We start from the raw sequence: 13,707 nt of genomic DNA, 5'->3' as shown, positions 1-13,707 counted from the left end.
CTTGGCAACATGGACTTGCTCAGCTATTAAATATGAAAGACGACGCTTTTTTACTCGAAACAACGTCCAATACGTCTCTTGTAGACTTTATTGATAGTGTATTAAGCGAACACATGGACAGTACTGGTGTAGATACCGTTTTGCTCAAATACATCTTTTTGTTATATACTCGTCTTGCTTTGCTTGACAGCACACACCATCCATTAGTCAATATCAACAAACTCTGTAGTTTTATCGTTGTCTATATCGAATCCAATACCAATCAAGTGCAAAGTATAGTAGAGAACTTGGTCAAAAACAACAGCCAATTGCAAGACAGCTTGATATCGACCATTAGCATGCTGGTGGATACAGTGCAAGGATTACCTAATATGATGGCAGTGCCTGTCTCTATTGACACATTAGACCGTGCTTATGTTCTCCTTCGTGTCTTGGATGCATTGATCCTATCCGCCCTCTTTATTGACACTGTTGTATGCTCCTTTGACAAAATAGACCAAACCTTGATGGACTGCTACAGTAGCTTAATTCCTCTCTTGAAACACACGGTTGAACACAATAAGACAACAGCACCTTATGCTTATTTGGTCAAAAAGACATTGGTCTCTTTATTCAATTCATTCGGAAACATTCATTTCTTTATCCCTCTTGGATTTGTCTCTGACTCAAGACAGAGTGAGATGGTAAGACTGAAGGATGCTGAGCCAGATGTATCTGCCATTGACACGTTATATGAAAAAATCCTGTATTATATTGAACAAAGTGGGCTTGATTCTTCACGGTCTGCTTTTATTGATGGTCCTCTTATTATGGACTGGGAAGTGGCGTATGATATTAGTACAAAACTCAAGTTTATCAATGACACTGCGTTTGATGGTTCAGAAGATCGACTTGAATTTTTAATGATGTCTATGGAACAAGTTAATGGTACCAATGATGGTACCGGTACTTGGGATGAAGGCCTTCAAGAAGATACAACAGAGGAAGAAGAGTTTGATGATACTTTATTAGTTCAAAAGATTTCTCAAATTCAAGAATTGTTTCCTGACCTCGGGGATGGGTTTATCGAAGCTTGTTTAGCAGCCAACAACAATAATGGCGACATTGTCGTCATGCAATTGCTTGAAGATACATTACCGCCTTCTGTGCAACATTTGGATCGATCCATGACACGATTCATTCAAGAAAGACCTAAAGAAAAAAGCATCTTGGCTTCAAGACATAATATTTACGACAATGATGAATTTGACGTGTTTGCTCATCGTACAGTTGACACTTCCAAGATATACGAAGGCAAGAAAGACAAAGGCGATGCAGACACTTTATTGGACGATAAGAGTTTTATTCAGGACGCAAAGAAGAATGTGTTGCAACGTGTGGTTGACATGTATGATGATGAATATGATGATACGTATGACGATATTAATGATGCTGGTGTGCCTACAGCAGATGTGGATGGTGATTCTGCTGTGGATGTATTGAAGAAGAGACAACACATAGAAGACCCAGGTGTACAGAATGAGAGTTTACTTATCCACACATTTGTTGAGAGGCCCGACGTGTTTAACCGTAAAAGCAGTGTTCGAAAATCTAAAGATAGAGCTGCTTTAAGACGACAGACAGGCATGAGTCATGAACAGATAGAAGGTTGGGCTATTATGTTTAATCGAAACGTAAGTCAACGCACTTGATTTCTATAGTATGCTCACCATTACAATAGCCTCGAAAACAAAGAATTTTAGACAAGTACATGTTGTTTGATGGTAAACAAGAACAAGTGTCTGAGAATGCTAGTCAGACACAACAGAAAAAACCTCCTGTATCAGAAGCAAGAGACCGTGCTTACAAGGACAAAAACAAAGCTCGATATGGTAATCATAACCGTAAAGCAGGCAGAGATAAAAAGATAGCCAAGGCTGGTCCTCCACCTTCATAGAATAGATGAAATAAACTTTTTTGGGGAGCGCAACTCCTTTTTTTTTTTTTCCTGTTTCATGTTATGTGATGAGAATGGGCTAAACCCTCATCCTATAAAGTTTGAATACAAGATGTTCCTTGCATATGTTCTTTAGCGTTACTAAAATAAGCCAATGCCAAAAATCATGCAATATGCCAAAAATAGGATAACCCAAAAAAAAATCGCAGCATAATGTTCGGTTGCTCAAATGAGATGGTTCAATGATTAGTATAAACTTTCTTGTATATTTTTTTTTTCGCATGCACATACATAAACAAAGGAGCGTACCCCACATACGAGCTAATGTGAGAAACACTATTTTCCCTAGCAGCTTTTCTTGTTATGAGTCGGGATTATCTGGATCCAGTTTCTTGTGTCAATAATAGGTGCTGTCGTCAATTTTAGGATCTGATTAACAAAATGAATGATTTTTTCAAACTACAAGCTATCTCGAATCTCCGTTTAATTGCTGGGTATCTGATTTTTTTTAATACATACATGAATACATGCAAAGTGAAACTCATTTGGCTTATGTATCGGAACTAGAAGAATAAAGGATCTTTTTTATGCACTCGTTTATTCTATTATTTTGTACGACTCTCACGTTGAGAAATAAGGCGCAAGCTTGTTAAGCATGTCATCATGATTAAGTAAATGAGAGTCTAAAGCAATAAAAATCTCATCTGGATGTATAAGGAAGAGAGATAGTGAGCAGTGTATAAGACAAACACCATACACGAAAACACGTTCATGTTCTCACGCAAAGTAATTGGAAAGGGGCTATGGCACCAATATCACCTTTTTTTGATAGATTTGATAGTGATATGCTGTATTGGCCAAAAATCGCCTGATTATTCGACTGATTTTTTTCAGCGACAAGGGTTTCACCAACTGAAAATGGTAATAAAGTGCCACTCGAAATTAATTTATGCAAGCATTCAAAAGAGTATAAAAAGAAAGTGTGTTTACATCTTCATTCTTTATCTCTTAAATCAATTTTAATATATATCAAATGTCTGAAGAAACTTTTACTGCCTATGCTTGTGCCTCAAAGGGTAAGTTATTTCGTATACGTAATAAGCCAGAGAGACTGACAGTCAATTTAACATAGGTGCCAATCTCCAACCTATGGAAATGAGCTTTTGCCACTGGGACGAAGATATGGTTCAAATGGATATCATTTGTTGTGGTATCTGTGGTACTGATATTCACACCATCGATGAAGGTTGGGGACCTACCGATTTCCCATGTGTTGTTGGCCACGAAATCGTTGGTCGCGTCACCAAGGTCGGTAAGAATGTCTCTCGTATCAAGGTAGGCGATCGTTGTGGTGTTGGTTGTCAATCTGCCTCTTGTGGCCATTGTGATTACTGTAAGAAGGACATGGAAAACTTGTGTTCCACTCATTGTGTCTGGACTTTCAATGACCATTATGATAATGCTACCAAGGACAAGACTTATGGTGGCTTTGCTAAGAAGTGGAGAGGTAACCAAAACTTTGTCGTCAAGGTACCCGAACACGTCGAATCTGAAGTCGCTGCTTCTTTCCTCTGTGGTGGTGTGACCACCTTTGCTCCTCTTAAGCGTTATGGTGTTGGTAAGGGCTCCAAGGTTGCTGTGCTTGGTATGGGTGGTCTCGGCCATTTCGGTGTTCAATGGGCCAAGGCTATGGGCGCTGAAGTCGTTGCTTTTGACGTCATTCCCGATAAGGTGCACGATGCTAAGAAACTTGGCTGTGACGAATATGTTCTCATGCAAAAGGAAGAACAAATGGAACCTCACTACAACACCTTTACACATATTTTGGCCACCAAGATCGTGAACAAGTGTTGGGACCAATACTTCAAGATGCTCAAGAACAACGGTATCTTTATTCTCTGTGATATTCCCGAAGTTCCTCTTTCTGGTATGTCTGCCTTTGTCATGTGTGGTAAGCAAATCACCCTTGCTGGTTCCTTTATCGGTTCTCCTTCTGTCATTCAAGAATGTCTTGATTTCGCTGAAAAACATCAAATCAAGAGTTGGGTTAATACTTTCCCCATGGACAAGATTAATGATGCTATCCAATTTGTGCGTGATGGCAAGCCTCGTTACAGAGCTGTTGTTATGAACTAACCAAAAATACTCATTTGTAATATTTTCTCATCCAGTGCTTGTATAAAATTGTTATAATAAAAAAAAATAGTGTTCAATTTAATAATTTTTTTGTTTGAAATGATAATACATCGTTGCCTTTGTTTGAAAGCCATTGTCTCCAACTAGTATCATGATGTGTATAATTTACGGGAGATGCTCGGTATAAAACGTCTTCTGAACCAACAATGTAGTACATGTGGTAAGATTGTTGTTCAATCTTATATCTCAAATGGGACTTGACACAAATACGTTCGAAATGTCTATTTTCTGGGCACAAGTTTCTATACGCAATAGATGAGTAAAATATACACAACGTATTTTGACTTACCTGTTCAAGAATGAGGGTCTCAAGAGGGACACGTGAATTCCTTTCGTTGTCTGCATCCAATTAATATAACTAGACATGTATTCATCATAGCTTTCATTGCCTGGCTGGCTTGTTTTAGCTCTATCCAACAATTGAATACGCGCAATTTCTTTATCCTAAATCGCAAATGAGAATCATGACGTTATCATAGCTATGCAACTTACAAAATGAATCTGGTACAAATTTTCATCAGATCTCAATACATCTTCAATCAAATTACGATAAGCCGAAAATGCTGTATTGGACCTTTGTTTCTCGATATATTGCTTGAGCAAGTCGGTTGATTTTTTATCCATAGATACTATTTGAATCTATACAGAAGCCATGAGCTCAAGTATCGATAGTTGCAGATTTACCTGTTTAATTAAGGATTGCAATAGCTTGTCCACAGTAAACATGACATAAGCGTCAATACCACACACATAGCGAAGGTTCTCTTCAAATGTGTTTTGATCATATTCTCCTTCAAGGAACCGATCTATAATGTCTAGGGAAGCATGGTAGTGTCCTTTGGATAGATCAATATCTAACGCATTGGTTAGTCTTGGAGTTTCTTAAACATAACATACCATCAAACCGGTTAGAGACAAGATCAAGTTCAATGGCTGTCTTGTTGAGCTTTTTGCCTAAGTCTGGATTTGCCATGATTCTATCACTGAGTAACTTAAATTTCGACAGTCGCTCATAAAAGACTTGAAATAATCGGAACAAGCAATAATAGTTTGAATTACAGAGAAACGCATTGGTATGGTTCTTGTCATCAAAGATAGGTGCTGTGAAAGCGGCTGCCGTAGCAAACAAGTTCATCTGTGATTCTTGGCTCTTGTCTGACCGAGTGTCTTGATCATCCAGTGTATCTTCCGTATCTGATTCTTCCATGCTCGACGACCTATCTTCTCCCAACACAACATGAAAAAATAAGGAAACAAAAGAACGTACAAAATGCCGCACTTTCTGCTTATCACTTTTTGTAAATCCGTTCTGTCGATCAAGAAACAAAGAGATCAAACGAGCCATGTCTTTGAAAACGTTCAGCTCTTCGTAAGAAAAGGCGAGTCGGCGATCCTGAGCGCCTTCAATTTCAGCAATCAAGGCCTTGTTGGCAAGTGCCTTCTTATCATTTGCTTTGAAGCTGTTGCCTTGATAATCCAATGACTTATAAAAGTTTTTATCGTCTTGATCTCTCCAGACCTTGTTCCATTCTTTTTGAGCATTTCTCCATTCTTTGTCTTTAAATTCAAGTCGTTTTAACAAGACAGGTATAACACTTGCTGGTCTGTTGTAAAGCATTTGAATAATTTCAGTGCCTCTTTCATCATCATAGACTTTTTTGATGATCCTTTCGTAAATAGAGACGGTTTGTCCACCTAAGCCAGGTCTTAGTCGCATATTGTTCTTTTCTTCTGCTGACATCGATTCAATCTGTAAAGTAATGGGCTTTAATAGCGCAATTGTATTCAAATTGGCTTCGATATTCAGATCATAGTCATATCTAGTAAGATGAATAAGCAACTCTATCAGCTTATTCAAGTTACCTTTCTTCTTCGCAGCGATGAAGTGCTTCTTCGTAAGTATTTCTTTTAGATGCAATAAAAGCACTGTCTTCACTTGCCCAAATAGGATAGGATACATATTTATCATTCAATACTTCCCAACAGAGTTGATCTCTGCCTGAACAAGGCTGATATTGCCACTAAAGACAAACCTTAGAGTCCATATTTGTGCTTCATTATACTTACGTCTTTAGGCACTTCACGATAACTTGGACTTGATTGAATTGCCTTACAGTGGTTTAAATCAGGCTTGGGCACAGACACCATCGGCCTTTCAATCGGATGGTCCTTTGGATCATAGCCGATCACCAATGTAAATGCATCAAAAAGCTCTTTATTTGAACCGATAAATTTTTTTACTTGAGCTACCAGCATGTCCATATCAATAATTTGCTGTGTATACAAGTTGAGTAGCTTAAGGAATTCTTCATAAGAGGCTCGGCTGCCAATGTATTTCTTGGTTTTGTCAAACAAAGTGACTTCGTCCATAGACACGCTTGGGTTTTGTGGATCAAATGAACAAGATAAAGTAAATGTTTCTTCTTGTTCCTCATCATACATTCTTGGCTTCTTTGCCATCTAAGCCAGTGATGAGTGTTCTATCGAGACTATGGAATGACTTACGTGTGTCTTTTTCTTTTTAGTTGATGGTGTGGATGATATGGAATGAGTGCGTTTTAGTCCATGATGATGGTCAGGTTCATGTGTAATTTCAGGTAGAAATTGTTTGAATTCTTCCAGTAAATCATCAGCATCTTGAAATAGATATTGAATATGAGCATAGACCTAGTTACATTTAGTATATTGATCAAGCGCACTCTACTTGCCTCTCCTATTGGTTTTTGTTCTTTTTGGTATGTCTGTAGAATTTCCAAAAATTGTTTGTAAATTTCTGGATTATTCGCAAATCGATTCTAATTTTTTAAGTAAAACAGAGAACACTATATTTGTTTTACCTTAATTCGGTTCACATAATTAATAGCATAGTTGAATTCGACAGGTGGTCGCTTTTCTAGTGTGAAAGGAGAATGATGCGTATGTAAAGGAGACTCATTGGGTGGTGGTAAAGTAGTTGCAGGTGGAATATAATAGCCCTGTGCAAGTTCATGCTGTGTTGTCGTGGTGGATGTGACACTTCCATTGGGTGTAGTGACAATAATGCGGTTTGGGTCACGTGGATCAACCGAACATTCAATGCGATAACCAGAAGGCAAGAATGTATTAAAGCCCGAAATTAATGCAGGATGTCCTTTAAACAATGTAGAAACACGCTCAATGACACCTGGTGTATCAATACTAGAGAGAAAATGAGTACAATAGCATGACATAGTCGCTACTCACGCTTGACTTTTGAAATCCTTCATGATATCGAGGAATTGGTTGTAAATGTCAGGTTTATCAGAGAATTTGCTCTTGACTTGATCCAAATAAGCCAAGGCATCAATCACGTTTAATGGGCGATACCCACTTGCTGTATCGGGTTCTGGTGGTGTGTATGAATGCTTTAAGGCACCAGAAACAGACGGCGTCGGTGATAATAATGTTGATCTGGCATTCTTATTTGTTCTTTGGGAACTGTTGGTATTTGCCGTCACTAGACCAGCAGGACTGTAATTTGTGGGAAAACTGGCTAAATTACATTGATAAGATGAGTGAAAAGAAGGCAATAATGGTGGTTCTTGAGACGAGTTTAAACTTGCTAGACGGTGATGACCATAAGGTGAAAGTGGTAAAGAAGAAGACGGTCTTGAAAACAGTAAGCACGATATATTTAATTTTAGATTACCTTACCTTGTATCTGGCTGGCTGGATATAGTCATGTCTGTTATGTAGAGAAAAAAAAAGAAAAAAGAAGCAAAGCCTATAGTTGGCTTTAACCCCCTTTTTTCGGAAGTTCAAACTAGAATAGACTTTACATGATCTTGCCCCTCTTTTTTTTCTATGAAATAACAATAATATTGGATCACAGCTATAGTGGTGTAGACCTAAAGATTTCATAACCTATCAAAATAAGAGCAGTTGTAGATATTAGCATTATAATAAATTTATTGTTTCTTTTTAAATAACTTTTACTACTGATATTTCTTGGAGAGATATGTTGTATCAAAGCTACACCGACAATCATGAAAAAGAAATTCAAGGTAAAAAAGAGTTCGAAAATGAGTATAATCATGCTAGGAGAGTGTATGTTTCCATGTCAAACACAAAACGATCTGACGATACCTCAATACATTGTATTCCTTTTCGAGGATTCTTAAAAGGAGATGCTCGTTTCTTATTATTTTCTGTTTTTATGCATGAAAACCTATTAATGAGTGATATCAAGTCAGATCCGTATGCCAATTTAAGCTGGATTATGCCCAGGACACACGAATACTTTAACTTGAAAGGTCGTTTCTATATTGCATCTGCACCTATTCAAATCACACGCTTTCCGCCACCCAAAATAACAAAGGAAAATGCAAGTGGTTATTGGGAACAAGAGCGCTTGAGGCAATGGTCTTTATTAGATCATCAACTAAGGGCGACATTTACTTGGCCATCAAGAACAGAAGTAATTGATAATAAGTCATTACTTTGTCAGTCACTCCCTTATGATAAAAGCTGTTTATTGATTGATATTGCTATGGATAACTTTTGTCTGCTAGTTTATAAAGTAACAGAGGCAGAGTACCTTGATTACTCTATCTTTCCACCTAAAAGAATGGTATGTCCACACAAAAAAAAAACTACGTTATTTATTTCTTCTCTTGTTGGTTTATTCTTGTTCTACCAAGACAAATTCATGGAATACGATTGTGTTCAATTATTAATTTATATTGTGAATAAAAACGCATTGACCTTTTTACTATTGGTTGAGATTGAATTTAATTCAGAAACCAATTGATTCCAATTTAACTCTTTTTTTAGGTATATCAATACCACTACTTATGAGTTCATAACTTATGGCCGCACATTCAGCAAGCATTTAAACAACCCCCTCTACTTAAATAAGCTTTGATCAGTACATCCACATACCATCTTAATAAATATCATTCTAACTTTAAGAAAAAAAACCAAAATCAGGCTTTTTGTTCATATTGAGATGATTTATGGTGCAAGATTTATCACTGTATCTCTCTGTATTTCATTATATGCCGGTGGAGGCAATTCAGATTCTTCAAATGGATTGAAAGACGACACATCATCTGCTAAGGTAAAGGAAACTGAGTATACTAGTATTTCAAAAAAAAAAACAGTACATACCTTGATTTGAATAGTTAGATTGTTGGGGAATGGGTGGAGTAGGTCTATTGCGATTTGAACCTATAGGCAGTGAGGCAGTTCTGCTGTTTGGAGTATTGTCTAATGAATTTGCATCAAGATCTGCTCTTGATTCCAACGAATATCACTTACTGTCAGTACTTGGTCTTCTTGTCGGTAGCTCTGGAGGGCTCAATGTATTGTTGCTTTGTCTATTGTGATTTGAATGATAGGTACGATGAATTACTAGTACAATTAGATCAAGACAAAAGCAGAATTATTCCATACTTCGCGAGGAATAGTTGACATTGGGTGTACTGACAGAATGATGTAAACTGGATCTTGTTTCTTGAGTATCTCTTCTATATAAAAAGTCTGTTTAATAATAATAAAAAAGGTGATAAAAGGAAACAGGAATTACCTTTGTCCTTGTACTGTTCATAAGAAAGAAACAAAAGGTGGTTAAATCTTGAAAATAACAACACATACTATACCGTTATGGTCTATGTATAAAAAATGTTACTATCTAAATTCATTTGATTTGTTAAACTTCACCTGAATGTCGAGAAAGCGTTGATTTAAATAAGCCTATAACAATCATCAATTCACCTTGTTTTTATCATGATGCCTTTACCTAAACTTGGAGTGGATAATCTACTATTATGTTGAGAGTTTCTTGATCTTTGAAGGCTTTGCTCTCGGAGATCTTGGCGCCATTGGGCTAATTCTTGTCTCACTGTCAAAGGCTTGGCATCATGTTGCTATTGGTAAATGATATGTTAGCAAGACAAGTCTGGTAAAATATACTTGCAAGAAAAGGGTTTATTTCCCTATTTGAGTCTGTATGGAATGGATTCAAATTATCCTATAGAAATATCAATACAAAAATACAAACATTAACTGTATACATTGTTATTTCTTGCAGGAAGAGGTGGTTTGGAAGCACTCTCTTGGTTTTCATTGTTCATAACGAGAAGTAACTCAAACACTTGATTCACATCGTCTTGAGCAGTTATAAGTAAGTCCTCAATCACAGAGAGATCAAAAGAGGGAAAGGCTTCTTTTAATAGCTCGAGATTGGTTTGACGAAAAGGGTTATTGGATACCATTCAATAAGAGAAAAGAAAAGAAAAAAATTAAAATTGAAAAAGAAAACTATGCCTTTATACAATTATTATGTAATACAGACGACTTATGCAGAGACTTATATTTTGATACAATTGTTTATTAATTACATATAACGAAGACCAGCAAAGAAACCAACTAAAAATGTTGATTTGAATTGAATATTACTAGTCAAGAAATTAACGAAGTTTTGCCACTTGGAACTAAGGTCGCGTCGAGTGACTCTGCCATCCTTATCTGTATCAAAAGTGCTGTTGTATCTTCCCTCTAATCTATCCCAGTGAACAGTAACATATCCTTGTTGTGATAAATACTATTTTTTTTTTCTCTAGAGTCAACATTCTTTCTCTTTTTCATGACATTACCTGTAAAAACACAAAACCAGTACCAATAAAAGCAGCAAAAAGCTTGCCTACTTTCTTAACAAGAAAACCTGTACAAAGACCAAGGAAAGTACCAAAGGTAAGTTCTCCTCGGTTAAAAATGGATTTTTGACCTTTTGTTTGATGGATAGCATCCATAACAGGTGTAGGTTCGTGTACATAAGCAGCTGCTTTCAAAAGTCAACATGCATATTTTCAAGTGATTATTTACCTTGGCATTGAGCAGGCTTCTTGAACAACAAAGGTGTAGCCATAGTACCAGCAGTAGCTAAAGCAATGATTTTAGAAGCACCCAAAGGCTTGTTTTCAATCGCATGTTTAACAGGCATGGTATGGATTTCTAATGCATAATCAATAAATACCGTGTTGCATAATCATCATCAACACATACGCTTCGTAGTCATAAGAGACCTTGTTTGAATTGATTTGAGAGGTTGGCGACTACATGCCTTCAAAGTGTTTACAGTTCTTGGTAGACGAAGCATTGTTTTTTTTGGAAGAAAAGGAGAGAAAAAAGACAAACGACAGGGTATTTTAAATCGACTAAATTTCCCGCGCACCAATGTTTTATTCTTTGAATGACGAAGCTACACAGCCAGTCATTTTTAGTTTGTGGTTTATATACACTATATTGGGTTTAATGTATTTTGTGAGCTGTTGAGTCTCTCATTTCTGAACTGTGTTTAAAAATACCTTTTCTCTTCAATGTGTTCCGCCTCCCTATTTTTAAATGCAGTAAGATCATTGTCGATTTTGAATAATGTATAGGACATGCATTTATCACATCGATAAAGCATTTGACAGCCCTTATCAGATTCAATAGGTGACTATAACAAATGAACTAGTTTTTGAAAACGAAATTATTACGCTTTTTGCAAGTTTGACGCCATTTAGATATTGAATCATAATTAGCCCTAAACCAGTTTGTTTGCGATCAATTGAAACTGCTCTTTTGGGGGAATAAGGCAGATAACGTACCATTATGAACTATAACGTGTACCAGCTATCTCTTGTGTGAAGAATAATATATATCAATATAATTGACTTGCCAATAGCTATTGACTGATGTACAATAAGTCTTAATTCTAAACCATTGTATATGAGTACCATATAGCTTAGAGCAGAACAGCAAGCCAAACTTTCATTTATGCAATTTATTTCACAATTTTTCGTAGAAATGTATACATCTCAATAGATTTGGTATCAAGCGAAATAGCCCAAAAGACATGTGATGATTAGGGCTTTTCCTTCACTTTCACATTTTTCATGATATATAAAATGTAGCCTTTAGAAAATACATCAAATATGGTAAAGACTTCCTTATATTCATAAATCTCAATTTGATTACTCAAATTTTGTTACTGTAGAAAGTTTATTTAATTAAAAAGACATAATATCATTTGTATGATCTAATGAAATCATCGAGATATTCTCTTGAGAAAAGCCCTTAATCATCAATGGGTACTTCTTCACCTAATTCAAAATGTTTATTTTTGTTTGCTATAAGTCTTCATAGCCTATTTCTTTAACTGGTGTTTTTAATTCGACTATGATAGCCATTGAGATTTATATGTACATCATTTGTTTTCGGTTTTCCGTCGTCTTTATCAGATTTAATTTGCCAGTTGTCAAAATTAATAAGCTATTTATTTGGCAATAAATTACAACATATCCATAGACTTTTACCTCATTAAGAGGTTATCGTTAGCAGTAAAAGGTTTGCATCTATAGCAAGAATACTACATTGTAATCATAATTTAGATAATCCAGACGCTTCCGCCGATTGTAGTCTTCCTCTTGTCCTTGTCCTTTCTCTCTTCTCTTTTGCCATATTATTATTATTAACGGTCGTCTTTATTGCTTGATTTCTGTATTACTCTCTCTTTCTACTTGAATCTCCTACTTTTTGACATGATCATCTTCATGCAGGATGTTTTTATTTATCAGAATAGTCTTACAATTAAGTTAGGTTTGTTTTATTACAAATCGAATTTCTTTATCTTAACGAGTTCATTATGACTCGTATTTTTCTACATTAGAACTAGTAATTATTTTCTCAATGAACGAGTATATGAACTATTCAAATTATTCTTCAATAAAGATCAGAATTTTTCTCACTTTACTTTACTTTTACTTCAATTGTTTGGGTTATTTATTAGGGAGTTGGCATTGGCTTAGATACTTGTTTTTGTCTATTTAACTTCCTAGATATTGGCATAGTAAGGTCGTTTATTTTATTATTTCTATTTGATCTTTTATTTCAAACCATTTACTTAAAGGTTCGCTACCTTAACAACGTGGTGGTCATTACATACCATTGCTTTTTGCTTTGGATTCTATTGTATAATCTCCTCTATACGTTACTGGTATAACAAAAATCAAACCTGGTCCCGTAACACTCTTTTATATTCTGACAAAATGACTATTTCATACTCTATTTTTCTACTCAAATTTGAATTCCCTATTATTCAACTCTAAATTCTGACAGCTACCTGTGTCACAGAATGCTTATTCTTTTACTTTGAATCTCAATTATTGTATTACTCTATATCACATTAGATTTTAGCACATATTGCTCATTTTACCTTTAGTCAGCAAAGTCTTGACATATCGTATCATTTTTACAATGACTCATAAATTTATTATACTTGGACTGTCATGAGTGCACTTTTGCAAGTCCAACATGACTATTTTAGAATAAATATAGAACAAATTCAACTTAAGTAAAGGCATCCTTAACCTATCTTAGACTTACAATTGTACCTTGTATTGCCTTATACTTTAAACTTGACTGTTTCATATCATTTGTCTAATCGGATCCTTGGATCTTGCATTATATACGATCATTGTACTTTATATTATATTAGATCTTGTATCTCTTTACTTATACAAATTACATAGTCGGACGAATTAGAACCTGGTACACCTGGTACTCATTACATA

The 13,707-nt window shown here is 35.8% G+C and overlaps 6 protein-coding genes across 6 annotated transcripts; 3 read left to right on the top strand and 3 right to left on the bottom strand.

The window, feature by feature from the left end:
- Positions 1-32: 32 nt before the first annotated feature.
- B0P05DRAFT_570822 (uncharacterized protein) lies at positions 33-1,936 on the top strand (the record flags this gene model as incomplete). Its single annotated transcript, XM_051581339.1, has 2 exons — positions 33-1,673; positions 1,721-1,936. 2 exons carry the CDS (start codon positions 33-35, stop codon positions 1,934-1,936), a joined length of 1,857 nt encoding a protein of 618 aa, XP_051435901.1.
- Positions 1,937-2,969: 1,033 nt separating this feature from the next.
- B0P05DRAFT_468188 (NAD and Zn-dependent alcohol dehydrogenase) lies at positions 2,970-4,072 on the top strand (the record flags this gene model as incomplete). The annotated part of the gene is made up of 2 exons (XM_051574417.1): positions 2,970-3,012; positions 3,069-4,072. The coding sequence occupies 2 exons, from the start codon at positions 2,970-2,972 to the stop codon at positions 4,070-4,072; spliced, it is 1,047 nt and encodes a 348-aa protein (XP_051435900.1).
- Positions 4,073-4,115: 43 nt separating this feature from the next.
- B0P05DRAFT_537667 (uncharacterized protein) lies at positions 4,116-7,840 on the bottom strand. Its single transcript, XM_051577753.1, has 12 exons — positions 7,805-7,840; positions 7,355-7,759; positions 6,970-7,309; positions 6,841-6,927; positions 6,638-6,799; positions 6,200-6,592; positions 5,996-6,153; positions 5,030-5,952; positions 4,817-4,986; positions 4,625-4,771; positions 4,422-4,576; positions 4,116-4,374 (listed from the first exon to the last, which is right to left on the bottom strand). The coding sequence occupies exons 1-12, from the start codon at positions 7,831-7,833 to the stop codon at positions 4,146-4,148; spliced, it is 3,198 nt and encodes a 1,065-aa protein (XP_051435899.1). The 5' UTR covers positions 7,834-7,840; the 3' UTR covers positions 4,116-4,145.
- A 367-nt stretch (positions 7,841-8,207) lies between these two features.
- B0P05DRAFT_459221 (uncharacterized protein) lies at positions 8,208-8,723 on the top strand (the record flags this gene model as incomplete). Its single annotated transcript, XM_051573983.1, has 1 exon — positions 8,208-8,723. A coding segment is annotated over one exon (516 nt), but the record flags the coding sequence as incomplete, so codon positions are not given.
- On the bottom strand, positions 8,611-10,371 carry B0P05DRAFT_537660 (uncharacterized protein). The gene is made up of 10 exons (XM_051577752.1): positions 10,165-10,371; positions 10,068-10,121; positions 9,891-10,017; positions 9,812-9,844; positions 9,751-9,759; positions 9,678-9,690; positions 9,545-9,618; positions 9,410-9,502; positions 9,260-9,358; positions 8,611-9,204 (listed from the first exon to the last, which is right to left on the bottom strand). The coding sequence occupies exons 1-10, from the start codon at positions 10,363-10,365 to the stop codon at positions 9,104-9,106; spliced, it is 804 nt and encodes a 267-aa protein (XP_051435897.1). The 5' UTR covers positions 10,366-10,371; the 3' UTR covers positions 8,611-9,103.
- A 63-nt stretch (positions 10,372-10,434) lies between these two features.
- On the bottom strand, positions 10,435-11,328 carry B0P05DRAFT_537635 (FUN14 family-domain-containing protein). Its single transcript, XM_051577751.1, has 3 exons — positions 11,156-11,328; positions 10,747-11,104; positions 10,435-10,694 (listed from the first exon to the last, which is right to left on the bottom strand). Exons 2-3 carry the CDS (start codon positions 10,900-10,902, stop codon positions 10,488-10,490), a joined length of 363 nt encoding a protein of 120 aa, XP_051435896.1. The 5' UTR covers positions 10,903-11,104; positions 11,156-11,328; the 3' UTR covers positions 10,435-10,487.
- Between the last annotated feature and the right edge of the window lie 2,379 nt (positions 11,329-13,707).

The sequence above is a fragment of the Gilbertella persicaria genome, assembly GCF_025201335.1.
Source record: "Gilbertella persicaria strain CBS 190.32 chromosome Unknown B0P05scaffold_15, whole genome shotgun sequence".
Classification (NCBI taxonomy): Eukaryota; Fungi; Mucoromycota; class Mucoromycetes; order Mucorales; family Choanephoraceae; genus Gilbertella; species Gilbertella persicaria.
Note: the sequence above shows the minus strand (reverse complement) of the source record. Positions and strands in the feature narration are given on the sequence as shown.

Coding starts and splice junctions, on each gene's coding strand:
- B0P05DRAFT_537660 (XM_051577752.1), bottom strand. CDS start 10,365: ATGGTATCCAATAACCCTTTTCGTCAAACCAATCTCGAGCTATTAAAA. Junction 10,018..10,067: donor GGGAAATAAACCCTTTTCTT/GCAAGTATATTT, acceptor ATTTACCAATAG/CAACATGATGCCAAGCCTTT. Junction 9,845..9,890: donor ATTATCCACTCCAAGTTTAG/GTAAAGGCATCA, acceptor TGATTGTTATAG/GCTTATTTAAATCAACGCTT.
- B0P05DRAFT_537667 (XM_051577753.1), bottom strand. CDS start 7,833: ATGACTATATCCAGCCAGCCAGATACAAG. Junction 6,154..6,199: donor ATCGTGAAGTGCCTAAAGAC/GTAAGTATAATG, acceptor GTTTGTCTTTAG/TGGCAATATCAGCCTTGTTC. Junction 4,772..4,816: donor TGCAATCCTTAATTAAACAG/GTAAATCTGCAA, acceptor GCTTCTGTATAG/ATTCAAATAGTATCTATGGA.
- B0P05DRAFT_537635 (XM_051577751.1), bottom strand. CDS start 10,902: ATGGATGCTATCCATCAAACAAAAGGTCAAAAATCCATTTTTAACCGA. Junction 10,695..10,746: donor CTGGTTTTGTGTTTTTACAG/GTAATGTCATGA, acceptor AAAAAAAAATAG/TATTTATCACAACAAGGATA.